At 44.8% G+C, this 24,075-nt stretch overlaps 1 protein-coding gene across 1 annotated transcript in view; it reads left to right on the plus strand.

The window, feature by feature from the left end:
- Positions 1–706: 706 nt before the first annotated feature.
- The window catches only part of SMG7 (SMG7 nonsense mediated mRNA decay factor), a 40,284-nt gene continuing 16,915 nt past the window's right edge, over positions 707–24,075 (plus strand). Inside the window, 10 exon segments of the mRNA XM_088524458.1 lie at positions 707–785; positions 12,518–12,549; positions 13,013–13,130; positions 14,102–14,234; positions 16,950–17,121; positions 18,009–18,080; positions 18,941–19,091; positions 19,446–19,581; positions 21,680–21,842; positions 22,917–23,073. Of these exon segments, the coding sequence (XP_088380584.1) occupies positions 757–785; positions 12,518–12,549; positions 13,013–13,130; positions 14,102–14,234; positions 16,950–17,121; positions 18,009–18,080; positions 18,941–19,091; positions 19,446–19,581; positions 21,680–21,842; positions 22,917–23,073 (1,163 nt within the window). The 5' untranslated portion in view covers positions 707–756.

Here is a 24,075-nt window from a genome sequence, read left to right on the forward strand (position 1 = left end):
GATTTTATTCCTTTAACAGGTAGGCTCTGGGCTCTAGCTGGGGTGGCAGTAGTGCTGCCTGCACCATTGTGTCCTTCATGAAATTCAGGAAAATCCATGGAAAATCACAGAAGTCACATGGCAATTCGAGGTCGGCAATCAGCCGGAGCCGCCTCGCCTTGCAGAGCCCCCCGCGCAGCCCAGGATTGGGGGGTGGGGGTGGGGAGGGGTGGCTATTTGGGGTCAGAACGGCGGGATTTGGGCCTTGCAGCCGCGCGGGGCGGTGCCGCGGTTGCCATGGCCGCTTCTCCCCGCCCCACCGCGTTGCCCCGCCCCTCGTTGCCATGGCGGCGTCTCCGCCACCATGTTGCCCCGCCCCCCGTCGCCATGGCAGCGAGCGAGCCAATGGGCGGCGGGAGCCGCGGGGCGATAGGGGCCAGCGCGCGGCGGAAGGGTTTGGCGGTGGCGCCGGCAGGAAGTGCGGTGAGGGGGGCGGCACCGAGCCCGGAAGCGCGGCCGGCGCGGCGGGAGGGGGGGGCGGCGCGCGGCGGCGGCAGCGGCGGGAGCGGCAGCGCGCGCGGTGCCCTCTGCGCAGCCGGTTGTTTCCGCCCGGAGTCCTCCCGCGGAGACACCGCCCCCCGCCGCCCCTCCCCGCGGCGGCGGCGGGGCCCAGCACGGGAAGATGGCGGCGGGCGGGGGCGGCGGCGGCGCGGCCCGGCCGGGGCGGTGAGGCCCGCGCAGCGGCGGCGGGCCGGCCGGGGCAGCGAGCGGCGGAGGATGAGCCTGCTGTGTGCGCAGTATCTCCGGTGAGCGGCGCCGCGCGGCGGGGGGGCGCCCGGGCCGCGCCAAGGCCGGGCCCGCCGGGGTTGGGGGGTTCTGGACGGCGCCGTCGGGGCGGCCGCGCGGGACGAGCCCCCCGCGCCCCTTCCCGTCCTTGCCCGGCAGGACTTCACCCGGAGGGACCGGGTGCCGCTCGTGATGCCCCGGCCGCCGGCTCTTCCCTCGTGGAGCCTCCCGGCCCGCGGGCCGGACCCGCTTCTTCTGAGTAACTTGGCTCCTCTGGAGCCTTGCTGCTGTCCCCCCCTGCCCCGGTGCTGTGTGTTTGTGGGGCTCTTAATAGAGCTGCGCTGAAGCACCCAGCGTTAACGCGTTACCAGTTACCATTCCTGTCCTTGTCACCAAGCATCTTATCTCCACCTTAAAAAAAAAAAAATCAAACTCTCCAAACAGAGTTTGGAATCAGAAGTCTTCACGTTTCCCACCTCTAAGCTCCCCTAATTCTGTTATTTTTGTTCCTCTGTATAGAGGGTAAGTCAGGAGAGGGAGAATCCCTGTAAGCGATGAAATGCATTTTACATCTGCAGTTGCCAAGTGTGTTTAGAAAAGGAGGTGTCTAGGTTTTTCCATGGTGCGAGCCCTAAAGGGAAGAGCAGGGAACAGAACCTTGAACTCCTGCCTCCTGGAGTGCCGAAAGCTCCATCATGAAGAAATAGGGACACAAATGTAATGACAAAAGAGGGTAGCTAAACAAAACATTCTGCCTAATGAAGATGTGGGGAACCTGGGTTCTGCTGGTTCTTGGCTTGTTTGTAGCTAAGGAGGGGCAGAAAAGTTTCTGTGAAAAATGTTCTGCACTGGGGTTTTGAAGTTAGGATAAAAGAAACCTGAATTTCTTAGGTGTAACCACTTAATGGTTGAACAGTGAAATAATGACTCTGCAGGAATCAAGGGAGACTAAAAGAGCTAGCAGGAAAGAAAGGGATTTTTGGGCAGACTGCCTTAACTCCTCCACCACCACATTCTTCCTTCCTGTATGAATGATTCAGTTATTTTAAGCTTAAAATCTGCTCCTGAGAAGATGGTGCTGCTTTCATCAAAATGCAAGAGCTACTGGACACCTGGGGCTCTTGCAGAAGTCTCCCAGGAGACACAAAGGTCAGTCTTAATGAACCGAGTGCTGCTTAGAAAGTTGCAGGAGGAGAGATGAGCTGTTCTAGATGATCTTCATAGGTTGTAAGGTGGCACTGGGGTTTGGGCTGTCTTGCTCTTAATGCCTTTTCCAAGGTCACCTTTATGGAGCAGTGAGTTGCATTCTGCCCCGTGGGAGCTAGGGCTCCCTGGCTGGGAGTTGGGCCTGCCAGGTACTTCTCTCTAGTCTGGGTTTGAGTCACTGTTCAAAGATTTGCATTAGACCTGGTTGGGCGAGGAAGAATTTGGGAGGTAAATGTCTACTTGTAATGGAGGTTTCAGAAAGTTCTCTCAAAGAGATCTTAGGAACAAGAGTTCACTTTTTTTTTTTTTTTTCCCCTGCTCAGATGAATGTGCTCTAGGCCTGGTAAGTCTGAGTTGGCTAGAAAACATGTGTTTTTGGATCTTTTGTTCCGCTTAGGGAGACTTTAGATACTGGCCACAAATGGAATTCGTCTTTTTGTGATAGTCTTCTCACAGTAAATATCAGTAAATATTCCACATAGCCTCTAGGTGCAGAAGGAGACGCTTACAAGCAAAATATCAACTATCAATAGAATTTCTAATGCAACACCACAGAAACTTCCAAACACATCCCTTCCTTTAAAAGGCACACTTGAGCTGAATTCCAGGTGTGTTTACTGTGAGGAAGTGACCTTCACTGATGATTTTATATACTCGTGTTAAATATCAATTCATCAAGTTAGCAGATTGACTGAGGTGCAACTGTCTTGGTAGTATTTTAGAAAAATGTGAACTCTAGTTACCAGTTGACTCTAACCTTACCCTGGTAGATTTTGGCTTTTTACACTATGTAAAAGCAGGAAAAAAAAAAAAAAAAACTGCTGAATTACAGGGCTTGAATACTACTTAGAAATCCTAGCGCTGACAAACCAGTAGGTAGTTTCCTGTAGTCTTATGATGAGACTATAACCAACTTTGTTAAAGGTTTGACTTCTTTAATAATTTAAAATGTGGTTCTCTCTTCAAAGACTCATCAGTCGCCCCATTACACAGCAGAAGCAGAAGTGCTTTGTGGCTGCTCCTGCACTCTCTGCCAGCCCATGACACGCCTCTTGCAGCACTTCTTCATTGCTGACGGAGGAGCGTAGAGCTGAGCTTGCTCTGCTTCAGGTTCCCAATGAAGATGACGTGGAGTTGAGTTCAGTCAGTGAGCAAAAGATGAGTGAGAATTCTGTGTGAATGAAGTCCAGAGTGAATCCCGATGAGACAAGTAGGATCAGTTATTTAGTTATGTGGAGGCTTTAATAAGGAGTCCCTCTGGGCAGCCCTGCTTGACCCTCCTTGGCATGGAAAAGTTTTCCACTGTATCCATCCCCAAAGTCTCCTGTTCCAGCTTGCTGCCTGCTGTGTCTCCTCCTGCTTCCGTGCTCTGTCCTGACGCCTGCACTGCGGGCCGGGGCTGTAGCCATTGTCCCTGCAGCGCATTCCGTGTCCTGTCCGAATGCGCCCCCCGCATGAGCTGTGGCCCTGGCTGCCGCAGGGGTGGCTGCTCAGCTTGCTGCCACTGATCCCACGGCCTTCTTGATTTGTCCTGATAGGTGAACAGGACCAACTGATGATGGAAATTATTCCCTCCAGCTTTTTAAAGTACTAAAATAACTTATGCTACTTAAATACACTGTTTACTCCTGGATTTTAAACAGAGGATGAATAGTGGATAGGTCAAAACCAGTTGTGACGCTTCAGGAGGGCCCCCCTTAGCGTGGTGCACTCTTAAGGCGAGGAGAAGGGTGAGTTCCTCTCTTGCTTTGTCTGCTTTCCTGTCCTGTCAAGCCTGGGGCTCTTCCTACAAGGTGCTTCCAGGATTTGATAGTAGAATTACTGCCTCTATTTAGTATGACCAACACTTCTGATTCTCTCTGGAGGCTGAAGGTAGTGGTTTGAAAAGCCAAAGATTCCTGACGACTGCTGCTTGCTACTGATCTGCAAGCTCTTGTACCTGTGCTTTCTACCTGTGAAGGTAGAAGAGGAGGAAAAAAGAGAGGAGGTGGGGGTGGGGTGGAAAGGAACACCACAGGGAACAAGGCTGAAAATCCCTGGTGTGACTGTAGTGCTTAACAGTTGTTGCTGTCCTCTCCCAAGTGATTTTGATAAATTGTAACCGTCTTCTGCAGAGTTTCCAAGCTCATTTAAGCTAGAGCGACTGTCAAGAGGGTGATTCTTAATCTATGTGAATGCCTGCTGGTGATGGCAGATCTTGGCCTTCTTTGGTTGGTGCTTGGCAAGAGGTGGCTGCACAGCTGGAGGAGCCTGTTTGCCCTTGAGCTGCTCCCAGCAGGAGTATCACAGTCTTCCTCACGCTCTCTCCTCATGCTGACAAGTCAGGGCTAAACTTTTGGCTAAGTCTTCAGTACCTGGACTGGGGCACCAATTTAGGTTAAAACTGTGGGTTTTTTTGTCCCCCACCACGTCGCTCGATGTGAGCTTGTTCCCTGGTTTCATTCTTCACGTAGGCAGGCGCGTGTGCCGGCCGAGGGGCCGGGCTGTGCGGAGCAGGAGCGAAGCCCAGACTGCGAGGACAGGGCTGGCCGCCCCTGCCAGCGCCAGTTACCGCCGGGGCGCTCGCTGAGCCGGGGCGCTCGCTGAGCCGGAGCGCCGCTACACACGTAGCACCTTGTTTCCTGGGGCGCACGAGCCCTTGAGTGCCCTCCCTTCACCGTGTCCCTGTCACACATAGCAGCATCCCTGTGCTCACTTTGCAACGGGAAAGAGGAATGAGCCTTTTTTATTTTTTTTTTCTCCCCCTCTTCTTGCTGCAGATGCAGCTTATCATGGATGCTGTTACTGCAGTTTTTTTTCTAGCAGGCTTGAGGCTACTCTTGAAATGATGCTCCAGTGACCTAGAAGTGCAGGTTAGCGTAAGTGAAGCTGCATTCCGTTTTTTTTTTTTTTTTTTTTTTTCTTCTTCCAGTGATGCTTCTGATGTAATTAGTACTTGTTCTAACTGCATATTCCTGGGTAATTTGGTCTTTACTGGAAAAGAGAAAGCTGCATAGTGGCAGCGAAACCAGGGCATGTCTGTTTAAAGCTTTGATATGGGGCAGTTGACCAGCTGCAAACCATTTTCTGAAGATGGCTTCCTTCCTTGAGTACAGGGTTTTGGAGTATTTCTTGAAGCCTCTTCATTACAGTGCATGGTAGAAGGTACATTTGCCGGTTAACGCTTACTGAGTGCTAAGCTATTTTATCTAGATATTCAGTAGCATAGCATGATACTAAAGCTGCTTGAAAAACCCATTCTCTCTGTCCAGAGTATCTCCATTCCACAAATAGCCTGCTCAAATGGTTTATTTATTTATTTTAAGCCTTGCCTCTAAATAAACCGATCTGGGTGTTGAATTGTATTGCTAACCTCGAGCAACTTAAAGCTTTCTTCTAGTCGGTATGTATGGAATAGGAAGCTGCGTTTTGGTTTGGTATATTGGTTACGGCACACATTCAGATTCTGTGGTGCTTCCCGCTTGAGAAGCAGAGGTGGCTGCGCTCACTGCTCAGGGTCGCTGAGAGCAGCGGGAGACAAGAGCGACTCCATGGGAAGATGCCCAGGCTGCTTTCCTGCTCGGCAGAATCCAGAGAGGGAGTAACTGCAACCTGGCAGCAGGCAGGAGTGGAGGAGGTCGTAGTTGTGGCTCGTGTGCAGGGTAGGTAGGGACAAGGGAAGGCGTCGCTGGCTGCAGCACAGCTGGGGTCTGTGTGGTTTCCCTGGGTGAAGCATGGCAGAGCAGTTTAGCAGTAGATCTATAAGGTAGGACAAGGGGACGGTGGTTATCTATCTTTGTTTCTTTGAACTTGAGACCTGCCCTCATCTTGCCGCAAACCTCATGGCTCCTGCCAACAAAGGGGGATGAAAACACATTTTTTTTCCTCTAAAAATCTTTACTGGAACTGCGTATTTTGGTCCTGTGTGTGGGTTTTTTGTATTAGTAGTGAGGTGGTAGATTGTGGCAGTGTTCTGTAAAACATGGTCTTTCCTTTGCATGGGAAGGAATTGGGGAGCAGCATCTTCCCAGTGAGGAGAAAGGAAGACTGGCCTCTCCTCGGTCGTGGGAGGAGATGAGGAATGGTGGATGTGACTCGTGGGCTGTAGTTTCTTGCCGTGTGTGCGGCAGGGCTGGCGGTTGTGCTGTACGTGCCTGGCGGGTACTCCTACTGCTGTAGGCCCTGCCTCGCTGACGAGGCTCGCGGCCGTGCGGGTTTCGTCACTGCTCAGCGTTGTCAGCTGCACCCTGTGCGTTGCCTTCAGGCCATATTTCTAGACTTGCCTGACCACGGCTTTCCCTCCCACTTGAATTCAAGAGGAGCTGCAGAAGTGGCTCCCATCAAAAGCCTAAGGACTCCCTAGGCAAGTGAAGGAAAGGACAGTGTTTTGATATTGCTTTTAATTTCCTCTGAGGTACCTCAGCAGTTGCCCATTTGGATTGATATAATGCTATGAGCTGAGATGGAATAAGAGCCTTCTAAGTAACCTTAGGCCTGCTTTCTTTTCTTTCTGTATTCCAGTAGGACTTTTCTCGGATTGTTCACACTGGCTTCCGCGCTCAAGGGATATTCATAAGGAACCAGAAGGCTGAGGAGTCTCTTGGGATTGTTACACTGCCGTGGGCGACAGACTGAATTTCACTGATGGGACTCAAATCAGAGATACCCTTGAGGTACTTAGGAGTCCTGCTAGAGTTAATTTTCTCTTCTATCTTTAGGGCAAAAAGTATAATGTCATTTTCTGAAAATACTTATGATGTCTCAAATGCACCAGCAGTCAATTTTTCGTGTTTAATTTCATTGTCTCTGTTGTTGAAAGTATCTTTTTGTGCTCAGCACTTTTGGACCTTTTTTTGCTTCATCTAATACTGGTGTGTGTGAGTTGTTTTTCTTCCTTTCTTCTTTTCCCCTCCTCTCTGAAGCACTGCCTGGTCCTGTGCGTTCGCCCAATCCAGTAAGCTGCTGTGTCACTTCCAGGAAGTGAGAAATTCACTTGAATGAGTTTCTGGTGGCACCTGATTGATTCTCTCAAATTCACTTGGGGAAGAGTTTCTCAAATGCTTTACAGGAGCTTTGAGGGGTTAGAGTTTCTTTTAGTTCCAACGAAATACCTCTTGACCATCAAGGGTTTTTATTCGAGACCTACTCTGGTCTTTCTTGGTGCTTAGTTATTCCTGTTTGATACAGCAAAGGGCAGGTTGTCCTGGGCCAGCTGGTTCCAGGATGCTCTGGACTCCAGTATAATCTATGCTGTTATCAACATGTTTGACTTCTTAGGTAATGTGTCAGGAATGGAAGGGAATTAATTTGTGATAAATCAGTTGGTTAGATGGTGTCTTTTTCCTTCCTTTCCTGATAAGCTTGTATATTCTTTTACTGTGTCTTCTGATACTTGCTTTACCATGTCCTGCCTTGGTCTCACCATGGTTTGGAAGGAAGCATGTGGATGTTACAACAGTTTGAGACATAGTGATTAAACCAAGCTTTCCTGTGGCCTGTGAGGAACCTTTGGCAGGTGCCACCTTCAGTTTCTCTGCTGTCTGTGTTTTGTTTTTGACAGCATCGTTGAGCTCTTCATTCGAGGTATATGTGGACTGGTAGTAATAGTTGAGAATGGTCTCATGAGCTTCTAGCAGTTTTTTTTTTTTTCACTTATGCATCCCCATACTATTTCATTTTAGAGATTTTGAAAACATGTGGTTTCTGGATTTTGAGGCCAGAACAGCAAGATTCACGTAGCTTCTGTGCTTTATTGTCAAATGCTGAAATGCACTGTCTAAATTGGTCAGTGTTTAAACTTGTTTTGAGAATTCTTGGATACTGTACAAAGCATTTGCAGCTTGTTGTGGTTGCAGAGTGAACTGCCTGAGTTAAGTTTGCTTGTGCAAGTTGGGTCTGTGCAGGTGTCATCTGACTGTGAAACATGCAGTCGTGTCCTGCATCTCTGCCCCATGTGGGCCCTTCCTGCTTTGTTGGCAGTAAAGACTCAAAATGCGCCCTCGGCCCAACCCAACATAGACAAGTCACTGCCTCTTTCATTACTTTATCAAGTGGCAGTAGGTTTAGGGAGGACAGGGGCATTTGCTGAGGATTTTTGGTGTCAGGAGGGAGCCCGGGGCGCTCATGGCGCAGCTGGACCTGGGGCCGCTGTAACCATCTGCTTTGGGCATTGAGGTCTCTGCCTCTGCACAACTTCAAAAATAAGTGAGACAAATGTGTGTCAGGAATAGCATCAGGGCAAGGGCAGGGACTGCATAACCTCTGAAGGTCCTTTCCAGGCATAAGATTTGTTTGTGCTTCAGACTGGATGTGATAATCCGATGCTGTAGAGCCTTTTCCTTAGCTGGTGCTGAGTGGAAAAGGGATCTAATGAGCAGGTCTGGCCTCCCTGCTGAAAGGGAGGCTGCAGTCCTGGGTGTGCCGAGAACTGAATTTGATTTGTATTTTTCTACAGAGCTTTTATTTGGTGGATATCAGCTAAAACCAATGCCTTTTTTAAAACCAATGCCTTAAGTACATGCCAATGTACTTAATTCCCAAAGTAGAGCCCGATAACAGTTGACTGAACTGTTGCAAGAGCAACACTTACATGTTGCAGGAGTAGGTGCCTTTTGCTGATGGGCTTCCAGGTTTTGTAGAGGGCAGCCTATCTGGATGGGGAGAATAGTCCTGCGTGCCAAAGTATAGTATAGAGACAGAGTTTAGCGTCACAGCTGTGTTCCTGTAAATGTCAGGTGAAGGCAGCTTTCTCTCTAGGAAAATTCCTGTGTCCTTTGGAAGAACTTAGGGGCTGTGCTCTCCATGAGTGGTACGGGCTGCCCGGCTCACCAGCATGGGGAACACGGCCACCGCTGCTTGTGGAGACCTGCAAGATGAACGTGGGGTCTGATAGTAGCACTTTCCCTAGCTTCTTGCAGGTACCACACATCCTTGATGCTTCATGTCACCTTCCTGCTTTTGTTGAAACAGGTAGCAAATGTTGCCAGTTGTGTGGCCTGAGCACACAAGGTCTGCGTGTCCTCTCCTTTTCTTGGGAATGACTGTGTGTGACAGGTCCTCTTTAGTCCTGTGGTGGTAGAGGACTTGGCCTCTTCCTTTTTCACAGTTCCTTCTTTGGAAAAATCATTTTGCAGCCGTCTGAAAAGTATGTTTCCAAACAGCGTGCTTCCCAATGAGAATGGGGAGCTTCCCTAGGAACCCTTTGCAGAAATAGGCTTAGTATCCATTTATGTATATGAATGGCTGTGATGCGGTTCTGCCTGACTGGTGGACGGTCTTGATTGCATTTCTGTGCTTTCAGGGTTGCATTTTGTATTAAAATGGAGAATTGAAAATAACTTCTAAGATTTAAGCTGCTATTGGTCATACTTGGATATAATTTGAATGTTAATAGTAATAGCTTGTGAAAACTGCAAGGTCCTTTCATGTTGAAAAATCTCTTTAGTTCTTACAGAAAGCTATTTTAAAACTTCTGTTAGTGTCATTTCTCAAATTCTTGGTACGTGTTTTATATGCATGACGTTTGCATAGTTGTGAGTTAAGGTGAGCTTGGTTGGGCAAAAACCTGTTCTGTGCTGTTGAATCACTGCAGTGAATGATCTAAACATTGATAGGTTTGGTTTAGGCTTTACGCTTTTTTGAAGGTCTTTACTTGTCTAGGCAAATGTCTCTGTATCACCGCGTAGGAATAGCATGTTCAAAAGGCTGAAGAATTTCCAAGACCCAGTTAAATCTCAGGGTTTAAGTTTTTTGTTTGTTTTCTTTTCTTTCTGGTCCCCTTCTTGTTCTGTTTCCTTCTCACTTTTTCTCCTCTCCAACTCTGGCCATGATACCTAGATATCTAATATATTTGCTCTTTCTCCACCTGCTGCTTAGCAAGGAAGTTATTCTTAGTATCTTGATTGCCCCTAGCTTTGAGTCCCCTTCAGCAGTTCCTCCCTGTGTCTGTGCAAATTGTCCTCAGCTTTGTGGAGCTGCAGCAGAATCGGCTTTTGCTGCTGTGCAAGGGGTGGTTTGAGAGCAAGGAGAAGTAACAGCGACAGTGAAATCAGGCAAGACTTCTCTCATCCCTGGAGCTCTTGAAGGAGACTACAACTGGCAGGAGAACCGCCAAAGCTGGAAGTTGGGACTGGCAGAAAATTGTGCTTGTTGCCCTCTTCAACGGGGCAAAGTGAGGTCAGCTTTCTGGGGGAAAAGCTATTTCATTTGTGTAACTAGTTCCTCGTAGCAGGTGCCCTGCTCTCCAGCTCCATGGGCGGATGAGGCAGCATAATCTATCTGAACAAAATAGCCAGAAAATAGCATTAAAAGGACTAAGTAGTTAGGAGCCATTGACTCAAGTGCTCTGTGATGTTTGCCTGGGAGATTGAAAATCCTCATGGAGGAAGGAGATCTCCCCTCTAACTATCTAATCCAGCGCTCCGCAGGACTCGCAGGAGCAGCGTATCTCTTGGAAGTTGATTTGATCCTGTTGGCTGAAGTGACGCTGATAGATGCTTGAGGCTGTCAGACTTCTGTGTTCTTTCTGGGTTAAGCCTGGATGTGACTTTCATAATGCATTGAAAAAAAAAAAAAACCTAAAGCTCCAGTGAAGCTTGTGCTCCAGTAAAATGGTATTCTGGACAACAAATGGATCAAGATAGAAAGTTCAAGAACAGGATATTTGATATTTTAAGAATATTTTTACAACTAGTGGCTAGAACTTACTAAAGATTCTGCTGAGCTTTTTCAAGTTGATCTTAATTCCTGGCTAGTTTTGTCTGAATTCACCAAGAGCCCAGATGACCATGTACATAGTTCGAAGATCACTCTCCTGACTTAAATTTTAGAAGCTCTACAGAGAGGGCACAGGCATATTTCTGTTGCTGGACAAATCTTTACAGCCTAGATGCAAGGCATTTAACTCGCCCTTGCAGTGGCTGACTCCTGTGACAGATGTCGTCTCTAGGCTGGAATGAGAGCTCTGTTTGGTGGAGACAGTTGAGTGCTAGAAACCTGAGCAAAGTAGGACACTCTTTTCCTTCCCCATAGATGAAATAGGACAGTATGCAGAGATTAACTTTCTTGGAGCAGGTTTACCGGTTGGGAGCACCTTTACCTCCCATTGGACAACAGGAAGGCAAAAAGTGGGTTTGCTGGCTGTGAGGACACAGTGCCCCTCAACTTGGGATTGTATTGTAACAGTAAGAAGTGTTCAACTTATTGCGCGTAAAAATAATAAGCTGGCTACTGTTGAAGATGTCCTTTCCAAGGAAACTCGCTGCCAAACGCGCGCAGGCTGTCCTCTGCGTGTAAAAGGTTAGACATGCGGAGCATTTAGCTGGATGACTCACGGCCTGAGGATCTCCTGCTATGTCACTAGTAGCTGACATGGGTAAAACCTCCCTGCGTGTGAAGCAAATGATGTAAGTACTTTGTGAAAGCTGTGGGCTTTTAAATTAAGGTCTGTACTTGCATCAGACCCCCTGTACCCTGGTGAGATCCTGACTTTCTCCAGTTACCCTGTCAGGTAGAGACTTGGTGGATGGAGCTGCTGTCTGAAGGTATTTACTTATGTAGGTGAAGCTGAATCAATGGCTAAAGAAAACTTTAAAAGAAGGTTGGGTCTTGTTTTTGTTTTCTAGTTTGCTTGTTTGTTTTTCTTCAGTATCCTGTGCTGCACAAATCCTGGATATGTGCCCAATCCTAAGACTGTGTTTTTAAAAAAAAGTCTTTGCCGGATCGTGGTTGATGCACTCTGTCTACACACGGGTCAGGAAAGCACAAGTTCTTTCTGTATCAGCTTTCAAAACGCAACCATGAGCAAAGCTCGCCAGCTGTTATGGATTAGTGCCCAGGGAACTTCTAAAAATGGCTGTTAAGGCTCTGTTTTTTCAATATTAGTGCCTGCTCTTAGGAAATGCATGAGCACTCATTTCATGTTGGTCCAATGTGACTTCAGCATGACACTAAGAAAATATACAGTGGTTGCGTGACAGTATTTGCAGAGTGACAAAGGATGCTGGCACCGTACGAAGCTCTTGTCTGTATCGGCGAGCTCAGATTTGTGTCTACTAGGAGTCTCTGAACACTGGCAAAGGCTCATTGAAGCCTCTTGGAGGAAAGAGGGATGCACCTTTTCTGTCGAAATGCGATGTAGTAGCTAGGTGTTAGCCACTATTTTTGAGACTGAGAAGTGTTGAAGAAATACAGCTATAAGCATCCTCACTCACAGATGGGCCACCTCGAGCCACAGTGTTAGTTCTGGGCATTTACAGAGCAGACACAGCAAAACTGGCAGCTGCTTCAAGTACCTGCCAGAGTGAACTTCCTTGTGTGCCACTACTCAGAGTTAATTCAAAGAGAGGGGAGCTGTAAACTCTTATTGTGATATGATAGCTGAGAAGATGATGCTATAATAAAACAGTAGTTCCAATTCCCACTTTGTAGGGATGGAAAATATACTAGGTTAGACTGTAGGCAACCTCTAAGGAGCTGGCCCCACTTTCTGTACTCACTGTTGCATGAATTTGCTGTAGCATAACTGCATTATTTTGATCAGATTTCTTGTTTTATTGCTTTCTTACAGGCAGGCAGAAGTCCTGAAGGCTGACATGACAGGTAATTGCCTTTAGCACATTGCTGATGTAGCTAATAGTACTTGATTCCTGGTTTTCTTCTGTGTTTCTTGTGCTTGCTGTTCATAACGACTGTATAGAAAGTGTGTGCCTTATGTTAAAGGTATGACAAGTGTGGAAGAGGGCAAATCCCCACATGTCCACAAGCATTAGAGCTATGAACGTGGGATTCAGAACCTGACACCCTGTTCCCAAGCTGTACAGGTTGGCCTAAGTAGAGGTTGGCTCATTCTGTTCAAGGACTACAGCGCCTTGAACAGCGCCTACCATCTTGTACTTCAGGGCTTTACCAAATCTCTTACTCAATGCCAAACACCCAATTTAATGTCTCATGCTGTGCTATGTTCTCTTGCTTGGTGGGTGAGTGAAACATCAGTTGGAATAACTCTGTAAATTTGTATGCTACAAAACCAGTTGTATCTTCTGTTTTTGTTTTGTTTTTCCAGATTCAAAGCTTGGTCCAGCAGAAGTCTGGACATCCAGACAGGCTCTACAGGACTTATATCAGAAAATGCTAGTGACTGATTTGGAATATGCTTTAGATAAAAAGGTGGAGCAGGACCTGTAAGTACTTCAGTAAACGTGTATGTATAAAATGTGACGTGTAGCTGGAAACCTTCAACACTTGCAGAACAGCGGTTTCATCCCATGAAATGGCCATCTTATTCCCTTTAATATGGAAGCTGTGTTGCAAGTGAAACAGCAGAATGTTACTCGAGAATAGATGGAGAGAATTCCAGAGATCACTGTTTTACCCTGGCAATCAGCAGCAGCCGTTTCACGCAGGAGTGGGTTTGAGTGAGCAAGATAGAAGGGAAAGAGCAAAGGAACATCTGTTGCCTTTGCCCTGGGAGAAGGGTGGGAGCGGAAGGGAGGACATTTGCCTGGTGCACCGACCTGGAGCAAGGTGTAATGGTAGAGCAGAAGAGCTGCCAGGACCTTTGCATTTAGCTCTGAGCTTGGGTTGGGCAGAGGGAGGAAGAAGGAGCGAGTACTTTACCAGGGCACTCGTGACAGGCGAAGCAGCAGGGGAAGCTCACATGGAGCCTCTCCATGCGGCGCGTCCAGCCCTTCTTGTTTAAAATGCAGATGTGTTGTAACAGGCTTTAAGAGGAGCATGTGCTCCTTTAGTGCTGGGAGGGAAGCAGGATCTGCAGGATGTCAGAGACAGCTCCTGGAGGCAGGGACAGAGCAAATGACTGTTACCTCTGATTTCCATACCCTCCGTCCCATTTTAGGAGGAGAGTGCCATAATGCCCAGTTCTGAACAGCTAATAGAACAAATATTAATGCTGTTGTAGCATTTGCTATCCAGTATCAGAACTGGTTTGCCCAGCTCTGAGAGATGAGGGAAGGTGGCTTTTCCTTTTTTGAATACTATATCTTAAACCTGAATGTTGTTTGAATTTAAATTCATTTCTTAATTACAAAGCGTTAGACATTAAATAGTTGTTTCCCATTGTCGGGACAGTTGTTGTTATCTGCATGATGAGACATTTCCAAAGTTAAAAGGAAAGCTCTTCTTTTGTTTTCAGTTGGAATCATGCCTTTAAAAATCAGATCACTACGCTACAGGGTCAAGCGAAAAATAGAGCCAATCCGAATCGGAGCGAAGTTCAGGCGAACCTTTCTCTGTTCTTAGAGGCAGCTAGTGGCTTCTACACGCAGGTGAGTCCTCAAGCGCGTGCTGCTGGGGGGCCTTCGCGTGGGGTGGGAGTGGGAGTGCAGGTCCTGTTGATCTTCTGTGCTGTTCCAGCAACTCGGTATGTTTTAATGCTTCATGAAAGATGAGCTCCTGTGCTATACGGACACAAAGAACTGTTGTATTAATCTGGGGAAGGACAGAAGAATTAATTTACTAGGCACATCAAATCTGATCTTTCAGCATATGAAGCTTTTACTGCTGTGGATCAACGGATGTACTCTAACACAGGTGTGCTCAGCAGGATGCACCTGAGGAGCTGTGATGTGCTTTTGGTCAGCTCAAGCCTCTGTTTGACACTGAACTTGGGTGAATCTGGTAGTTGTCTTGGCATTCCATAGAAACATGGAATTCCCTTCTGTGGCATCTGCTTCAAAGCCTAAAATCCACCACTTAGGGTCCATTTAGCGTCATGTTCTGTCTCTTGACAAGTCTTCTGTGACTGCTCGGGAAGAGAGCAGAAGAGAAAGGGAAAACATAGAGTGATACTTTCCTGCTATGGTCTCCTGCATTCTTACTGCAAGTTTGCCTGAGAACTTCTTGAGCCAGTTTGTATCGGGATTGTCATGCTTTTTGGCTACTAGTTCTCTTGACTTGAAGCCATTTACTTCGGTCTCTGCAACACTGCGAAGAATTGTTGACTAGTGACTTCTCTGCGTTCTTCTTGATTATTGTTTACTGTTTCTCTAAAATTTCCCATGCACCTTCTCATTACTACTCATGAATTTCTGGGTCATTGCCATAATTCCTTTTCATTTTGGAAAATGCAAGACTTCCCCTTTATGGAGCCTTTTCTTCTGCTAGCAGAAGATAAAGATTCAGTGTTGTTCTTGATTCTGCTCTGGAGCAACTGGAACTATGTGTAGAATTCAAACTGTGGGTACATGCTGGCATATAACACTGTGCTTTGTTCTGTGCTCTCATAATTCCTCATGCTGCTGTTGAGTGTTAAGCTAATATTTTCCAAGCACTGTCTGCAATATAGAACTTTTTTTTCCATTTGGCAATACCTTAGTGCCCACCACAGTTACATTTGGAAGTAAGGTTGGGGGTTGTCTCAAAGTATGAGTTTTGTGTTTAATAACAGAATTCCCCAGCTGTTCTGTCATCACATCTCCCAGCCCTACAAGCAGGGATCTCAGCTGGCTTGCAACACACACAACAGCTCATGCTGCCTGTGTCCCTTCTGGGTTTGACGCTAAGCATGTGCAAGGCAGCCTCTCTCCCTCTCTCTTCCCACCCCCCCCTTCTTTTTCTCTCCAAAATTGCTGTGAAGTTTAAGTTTAAAGGAGAAGCCTCCTGTTTTGGGCTGTGTTATGTTACCCATTTTGGATACAGACTGCCCAGGCCTTGGGCATTAGTTTTTTTCTGAATGCTCCTTACTGAAGGAGCCAGCTTGGCAGGCTGCAGCGTGGCTGCTAAGGGCTTTCCAGCATTTCCACCTCTGTGTAGGCGTTTTTCTTCCCTGCAGTGTATCCAGAAGTTTTGCTGTCTTTGAGTGCAACAGCAGAGCCCGGGCTGTCTCGTCTCTGCTCGCTGTGATGTTAATTGTTGCGTTTTTAGTTCGGCAACTGCTTTGGCTGGGTGCCTGCCATCAACAGCTAGGCCTGTGCACATGACTCCTTTGAAGGAGAGCATGAATTCTTGCAGGTCTGTGTGTTGAAAGATGTCATGTTTCTATTTTATCTAGCTTTCATCTATGAGTTATCATCTACTTTGGGTATTTTATTTTCCCTCTCCTGTGTAAAAGAGAAGCAGCATGACAAATCTTTCTGCCACAAGCAAGGATGCTTTGTTGCCCCAAAGTAGTCAGCAGAAGCTCTTGGGTGACTTGTGGCACCTCTGGCTTGGCAGACTTTAGGGGACCTTTACTTTTACCTGCAGTCTTCAAGTGACTACAACCACGTGCATGAAGAGAACACCCATCTCTTCATCAGCCCAGAGCTTTTCATATGCTTTTATCTGGAATAGGAGCTCTACCCTAAGTCTGTTTTATTTGCAGATTGAGTATGTTCACAACTGGAGGAAGTCTGTCAATTTTTGTCTCAAGTTTTAAGGGTAACACGGTTGAATTATTTATATTTTTTTATTGACATATAATGGCAGCTACTTTTGTTAAATGGTCATACAAACAAGTCCTAATTCCTGGCTGTATGCGGGAGTCCATAAGGAAAATTTCAGAGGTGCTGGTTAGAAAGGCAACGTCTAGATTTTTCTTGGATCAGCTTTTGAAATATTTGATTAAGTAGCTGTTCTCTCGTTCCTTGAACAAGCCTGATGAAACTTAGCAGAAATATTTGCTGTCTGGGCAACCAGTGCAGTGGGACAGCTCAGCCACCAAACTGTTGGCTGATTTTGCCCAGCATTGCCTGCAGATTTGTTTTTTTTCCAGGCCTCTCTCTGAACTGTAAGTCAGAATTAGCTCTTTCTCTGGGTGTTAAAAATTGCTTTGGAGGAGCAGGGAGTAAACATTCCTTTCTTTCCCTTCCCCTCTCACCAGGGAATGTTGTCACTTAATCTAAGTATAAAAGCACTGCTTTTTTCCCTTTAAAGATAACCTATTTATTTTATTCCCTCCATCCCCCCCCCCCCCAAAAAAAAAAAGATTCATTATACTCTCTCTCTTAATGCTTTTGTGATTATTATTTATAGCTGCTATTAAGCTAGACCTATTTCTTTAGTTATTACAGGAATTGTGCACAGTTTTTAATGTAGACTTGCCATGTCGTGTGAAGTCTTCCCAGCTGGGAATCATTAGCAATAAACAGATGCACACCAGCGCTATTGTGAAGCCGCAGTCCAGCTCCTGCTCTTACATCTGCCAGCACTGCCTTGTCCACCTGGGAGATATCGGTGAGTTTTTGAAGCAAGAAGAGGTGGCACTTTTGAGTTCTACCTCTGTTTTCTCCCTTCAGTCATAGAAATCCTTGTTAGGGCAACTATTACACCAAGTGGTCTCTTGTGATTAGTGACTGCCCACACATTTTGTGGTAGTTGCAGGTGGAAAGGTCTGGAAAGCCATGCTGTTGGACTGTTCCAGTGTGTTGCATATTAAAGCAGGGAGGCAGTTAAGGATAACTTTCTAGCAACTTGCTAGAATTGCTTGCTACTAGCATGCTTTTCATGTAGTCCTCTTATAGGTGGTAGGCGTACTGAATGTTGTAACTGGAGACTGTTACAAAAGCTTGTTGCAGCAGGCTAACCTACTTCCCTCTCTGAGAAGGTTAGTGTAAAATCAGCCGTATACAGAAGAGAAGGTGAGAAACCCGAGCTTTTGTGAGGCTTCTAGTTCACATTAAGCTTGAGAGGTTTATTTCTTTGCATGCTGATTTAGATTGGAGGTCTGACTTGTCAAAACTTCTATTTTTTACAGGAATCTGCAACTGCTAATGTAATAATGTAAAAGTAGATCCAGTTGCTGATTGTGCAAAGAGTTCTGAAAAGAATTTTTAGCTCTTTAGATGCAATGCTATTACCATGGTGTCTAAGAGAGAATTGATAAGATGTGATAGTAGGATCTGAACAGAAAAACCACCTTGAAATTCAGCATGTTAAATCTTTATGCTGTTTGATATAATTACTGTTCCTCTAAAGCTTATTTCTAGAATAATAATAAAGTGTTTTTCAGGTAAGCTCTTCAAGGAGCAGGAAAGTGTGCGCGCGCTCTCGCTCTCTCTCTCTATATATATATATATATATATTTTTTTTTTTTTTCTGAACTTGTTATTGTCTTCCCTTAGCTCGCTATAGGAATCAGACCAGCCAGGCAGAGTCTTACTACAGACATGCAGCTCAGCTTGTCCCTTCTAATGGTGAGTCTAGAATATGTTTCACTAATTCCAAAGGGAAATTTGAGGTATTTGCTTTTCTTGTGTGATAATTGGAAACTTGGATTTTTTTTAACCTCCCCTAGTCTAAAACAAAATAAATTAAAATCCTGCAAACAAAGCCTAATCCATCAGTTGATTATCTGGATACAAGGTGCTTGCCTGATCTGCATTATTTCTCTCATTTTTGTAAAGATTATGAAAAGAGGTTCAAGTGCAGCTTTAGACTAAGGCTTTACTAGTGCTACCATATACTATATTATATTTATACATTCTTAAGTATAATTAACGAAAACTTGCCCATCAGCTGCATTTTTTGTTGTTGTTTGTTCATATGCCAGTTTCTAAAACTTAGCTAGTACTGAGTTACTAAAGCATGCAGTTTTAGAACTTAATTCGTTCAGGCATTCTAGCTTTTAGCTGTTGGGATACATTATTGTTGGCCCAAATAATAGTGGGTAGTGGTAAGTAAAAATCCCTTACAAGCCAGGTTGATAGAATCTATAATTCAGCTTTAGCTACATTTTAATTATGAATGTCTCCATAGTCTATTCTCCATATTCATCACAAGACAAAACTGAGTTTGACTTTTGTCTGGATAGATGCTCATAAGTATGTTAGTGACAAAGGCTTGGTTTTGCACTGCTGTCTTATTTAGGCAAAATCTTATGGCATAGTGGTTGTCTAATTTTTAAAAGATTTATATATTTAAAAATCTTCTGACTGTGTGTGGTACTGAAGTGGCAAAAGTGTGAGCAAATTAGTTGGTATCTTAGAAGTTTTTGCTCCCTTCTAAAGTGTGCAGACTTCTCTCCATACCAAGCTGTCGTCTTTTTGTCCCCTAGGTCAGCCTTATAATCAGTTGGCTATCCTAGCTTCCTCCAAAGGAGACCACTTGACCACAATTTTCTACTACTGCAGAAGTATTGCTGTGAAGTTTCCTTTCCCAGCTGCCTCCACTAATTTACAAAAAGCACTTTCTAAAGCACTGGAGAGGTAAGACTAAGTATGACTTACCTTTGTTTGGATAAGATGGAAAAGACTTTCTCCAAGCTTACCTCCCTTGCCAGAAGCATTCATATTGGGGATTGGGAACAAAGTATAAGGTCCTTGATCTCCTTCCAATCACAATGTCTTTATGTGTGTTTGGAATAAAGAACAGTTTGTATCAGTAACACTCTTGAATGTGATTAGTGTATATGAGCAATAAGCATATCATGCCAGCGTGAAAAGCAGCCTGGAGTGAACATTTCTCACTCCTTGAACTTTGTATGGAAAAAAATGTTATGTTATGTGCAACTGTGTCTCTCTTTTGAAGACTGAAATTAAGTCTTTGTGTTCTGAATGTAGTCGTGACGAGGTGAAGACTCGATGGAGTGTGTCGGACTTCATCAAGGCATTTATTAAATTCCATGGTCATGTGTACCTGAGTAAGAGCTTGGAGAAGCTATCCCCTCTTCGGGAAAAGCTGGAAGAGCAGTTCAAGGTTAGTTCTAACAATATATTAATTAATATACTGTAGAGAGTATTTTTAGCAGTAGAGTTCTGAAATTACAGACCGATAAGATGCTAAAATGTAGTGAGCTTAGCTCAGGTAGCCAATGATGGCAGTTTTGCATGGCAACTATTAACAGGTTTCTAATGACTTCTGAAGATAGCCGGATTTTTTCCATTTAATGTTTCACTCTGTATTGGAGAGGTGTAGGAAGACTCTGTAACCACACTTGATTCTCTGCTCTTTAACCTGGATGATTCCTGGGTATTTGTGGAAAAGCTCTTGCTTCATCTGGGAAAAGTCTAGGCTAAGTTGCCTGAAGAATTTTGCAAGCCTTGCTTTTGGATGGCTTTGATTCATCCCACTGATTATTAAGGCTGCTTTTAATCTTCCTCAGACAACTTGCTTCTCCTGTGTGTGGTTTGCTTTTAAAAGCAGTGTTCCTGTATAGCCTTAATTTGTGCGTAGACTGGAGCTATTTCAGAACAAATGTTTCCTCTGGAAAATCCAGGAGTACCTATTAATTATATAGCCGACTCATTCAGTTAGACAATGTAGCAAGGATTTAAACAGAAGAGTTTTTTTTAAAGATGTTTATACAAGGTGGTATGGAAGTGAGTCCTGCATTAACTCTTGCATGCCTTTAGAAAACTGCTGTGATTCAACAAGCTTGTTTGTGGAAAATGAGCAAGTACAAGGGATAGGTTGAACACAGCAAACTGAGCTTTTAGTAGATACTCTTACAAATTGAATGAGAAGTGGATCTCAGCAATGCAAAAAATTAGAAATTTTCTTTATGGAGCTTGTTTACATGCTTGCATTGAATTGATTTGCTACAGTTTGCTACAAGGAGGTTGAAACACTCCTTGAAATAGAAAGGCAGAACTACTTGTGAGCTCTTAATGCCAGCTGCTGGGACTCTGATTGTATCACTGTGTGTGTCTATTTTATTTTTCCTTCTGGTAATGGCTGTTGAGCAAGGGCTGCATTTTCCAGGACAGTTAGGATCAGTAATGATGTGCTTGCTCAGGCATGTGTGAAATAATATTGTCTCTGGACTGAGACTGGGTGTTAAAGTTAATTAAACCCTGCTTTGTTGCTTAGATAACTTTTTGTATATATTATGGAACATAACACTTTATTAAATAGCAGTTTTTTCTGACTTGCGTGGATTGAATGTGGATATACTGTGGATAGTGGTGTGTGTGTGGTGGGTTTTTTTTTATTATTATTTTTATCTGCTTTGGGGCTGATTTTAACTTTGAACAAGGAAAACAGATGCAGTGCTAGGTTTCAGGCAGGTCCCCAATTCCGTTGTTGAGAGCACTGGAAGTTAGAGTTGTCAGACTTATACTTGGATTTTTCTTCAATGCATAGAGCACTAACAAGCTCAAAACTTCCTAATATTTTGACTGGTCAATTGATTTGCTTGCTTGCCTTATGTCTCTATCTAATAAATTGGTTGTGATTTAAGTTCTCTTTTTCCTTAGTGCTCCAAAATAAATAAAGTTTCTCTTTCATTCTGAAAGACCAGATGCCCTTTACAGTCCTGCTAGTGCAGTGCAGTTGTAAACAGCTTGTGCTATTTTTGTCAACCACAGCACTCTGTGACCCATGAAGCTGGATGTGAAATTGGTCTTTAATGCACAACCAGGCAGTAGTTAGATTTTCCTGGAATCTTTTGTGTAAAACCTGCCGCCAAATATCTGCAGTTCTTGGAAAGACTGAAAACTGCCCGTGGCACATGCATTTCTGCAGCTCTCATAGCTGTGTGGAAAAGCTGAGGTTATACATTAAAGTCGCGCTGAAAAAGCGCTCTTCCCAGCAGTTTTGTTTCGTTGAATGTGTGATTTGGTATGCAGACAAAATCCTTGGGCTCAGCAGTGGGTAACCTCCTATGTCTTCCTGGGGAGCCCTGTGCTGTTTTGCTAGCGGTGGTCTGAGAGAGAGGGGAAAAAAAAAAAAAAAGAAAAAAAAAAAAAAGGTAGAATAAGTGCTGCTTCGAACAAGTAGTGCAGTAATAACTCCTAGTCTTCTCATGTTTGTGCTTTACCATATAATATACTTTGCACCCATGTCTTTGTTACAGAGGTTGTTATTCCAAAAGGCCTTCAATTCTCAGCAGTTAGTCCATATTACTGTTATCAACCTGTTCCAACTCCATCACCTGCGAGATTTCAGCAACGAGACAGAGCAGCACAGCTACAGCCAGGATGAGCAGCTCTGCTGGACACAGTTACTGGCTCTCTTCAGTAAGTATAAGGTCTTTTTTTTTTTTTTTTTTTTTTTTTTTTTGTATTTCTCTATTTTAAGTGGTCCTTATTATCTGTGAGTAACATGCTGTCAGAATCTAGCATAATAGATGTATGAGCGCTGCTGAGAGTGGGCATTGGGGAAAGTGAGGAAAGGTGGCTGTGCAGCAGCCACATAGGTCTGGCAGTGCTGCATGACACTGGACTTAAATGCCCTGGGCTGTCCCCTTTGAAGCCTCACGAGACTTGGTGTCTCTCTCTCTGGTTCTGAAAGAACTTCTTAACTTGGGTGCTAAGCTGGATCTGACTTGGCTGTGGACAAGGCGAGGCTCAGAGGCACCACTTTGCGCTTGGATGCAGTGGGGTCCCAGTTGCCCTGGAAGGAGCCACTTCCTATTTTATAGGGCTGAAATTGAGTTAGTGCTGACACACTCTGCACCTCAACTGCTTCTGTGACCTTGCTCATCTCAACTAGGAAATGAAGTGCGGAGCACTTCAGTCTCTAGCAGTATAATGGTGGTTTGCTTAGCCTAGCTCCATCTCTAACCAGCTTGGCCATATTCATAAAAACCTAACTTTCTGAATAGGATAACTCCAGAGTCCGGCCTGGAGAGTCTGCCTGAGGGCTGGGGAAAATGGATGAAATGTGTATAGAGAGTTGAGGCAACCATTTATAAGACCAGACTAAGTATCTCTTTTGTCTGTTTTTGTTGCGTTAAATTTGCAAAATGATTTAACTCTATTTTGTTTCATCATCCTTTTTTTTAAAAAAAGAAAAAAAAAAAAAAAAACAGCTGCTTCATGATAGAAAGTTATATCCATAGGGATGGAAAGATGTAGTGATTTTCTAGTATTGTCTCTAAAATAAAGTTATGATGCCTTGTTCTAAACAGTTAGCTCTTTTAAAAAAATAAGTAAATAAAACAGCAAAAAACACCTGAGTGGAGTGTATTTTATTAGGCTATTTGGTCAGCTATAACATGCCATCCCGCATTGTGTGCGTTGTTTGTTTGTTTTTGTTTTCTTAATATTTTATATATATATAAAATACATATTTCCCTGTTCTGTTTCTAGTGTCCTTTCTTGGAGTTCTCTGCAAGTGTCCTTTACAGAATGACTACCAGGAGGACTCTGGGGCTGCATATCCTCTTCCAGCTGTGAAGGTGTCAATGGACTGGCTGAAACTTAGACCCAGTGTTTTCCAGGAGGCAGTAGTTGATGAAAGACGGTAGTGAGTGTTAATCTTTTGATACGTTTAATTGCGTAAGGTACAAGGCTGGTAAATGGAAAGGAATAGGAAAACAGATCCTTTAGCTTTTCATTACAGGCACCAAAATGATAGGGAATACAATGTGCTAGAAAGTTGATGGAACAGAACATGAACCCTGTGGGTGCTACGTGAGCCAGTTCAGAGTCTTCACTGGCTGTAGGTTTACTTCCTATCTTGAGAATTAGGGGATCCATTTTCAATGGATCTGATTTCAGTATTACTGTTGAAGGCAACCTTGTTCTAGTCTTTTGTAAATGGTTTCTCGGTTTTACAGAGATAGGGAGCTGTAAAGTGCTGGTCTTACATTCACTCACTAAGTCAGCAGCTTGGGCAGCACTGAAATCCAGAGTCTTCCTGGCTTATAATCCAACAAATTGTTTGAATTTTGGAGGAGGAGGAGGTCTTGAAATGTCAACACAGGCACATCGCTGTTGTGTATTGCTCTGACTCCTCACCTGTGTGTCTGTAGCATAGAATCATAAGTTTAGGCTAAGTGCTTCAAACCTAGCTAACTTTTTTTATAGCACATGAACTTTTCTTGGAGGTGGGAAGCCACTTTGTTCAGTTCGTTTTGCACTTGTGCAGCAATGGTTTCAGCTCTCCCAAAGCAGCATGCACTGCAAAAATGGGATTGTAGCCATGCCTTTCCCATAGGTTTATTCTGTGACTTGAAGAGGGCAGGCGTCCCTGTAACCTCAGTTTGCCATAGTGTTAAATATGGTGTAAGGCTCACTCGTATAAAGCTGCAGAGCTTCAGGAACTTCAACTCCAGACTTCCTGAAAGCTGGATTAAGGAAAACTAGAGTTATTTTTTTGCCAGTTATAAATCCAGGAAGGAATTATTGCTTAGTTTAGTTTACAGAATTGGCATATAAACAGTGTGCCCAGTCCCCGCAGCCGTGCAGGAAAGTGGCTGCCCTTGGAACTTTGGATGCGTGATGTATTCTTCAGTCCACGTGCTAG

The sequence above is a fragment of the Tinamus guttatus genome, unplaced genomic scaffold (assembly GCF_059628265.1).
Source record: "Tinamus guttatus ecotype Peru unplaced genomic scaffold, ASM5962826v1 Tinamus_guttatus_pri_ptg000211l, whole genome shotgun sequence".
Lineage (NCBI taxonomy): Eukaryota > Metazoa > Chordata > Aves > Tinamiformes > Tinamidae > Tinamus > Tinamus guttatus.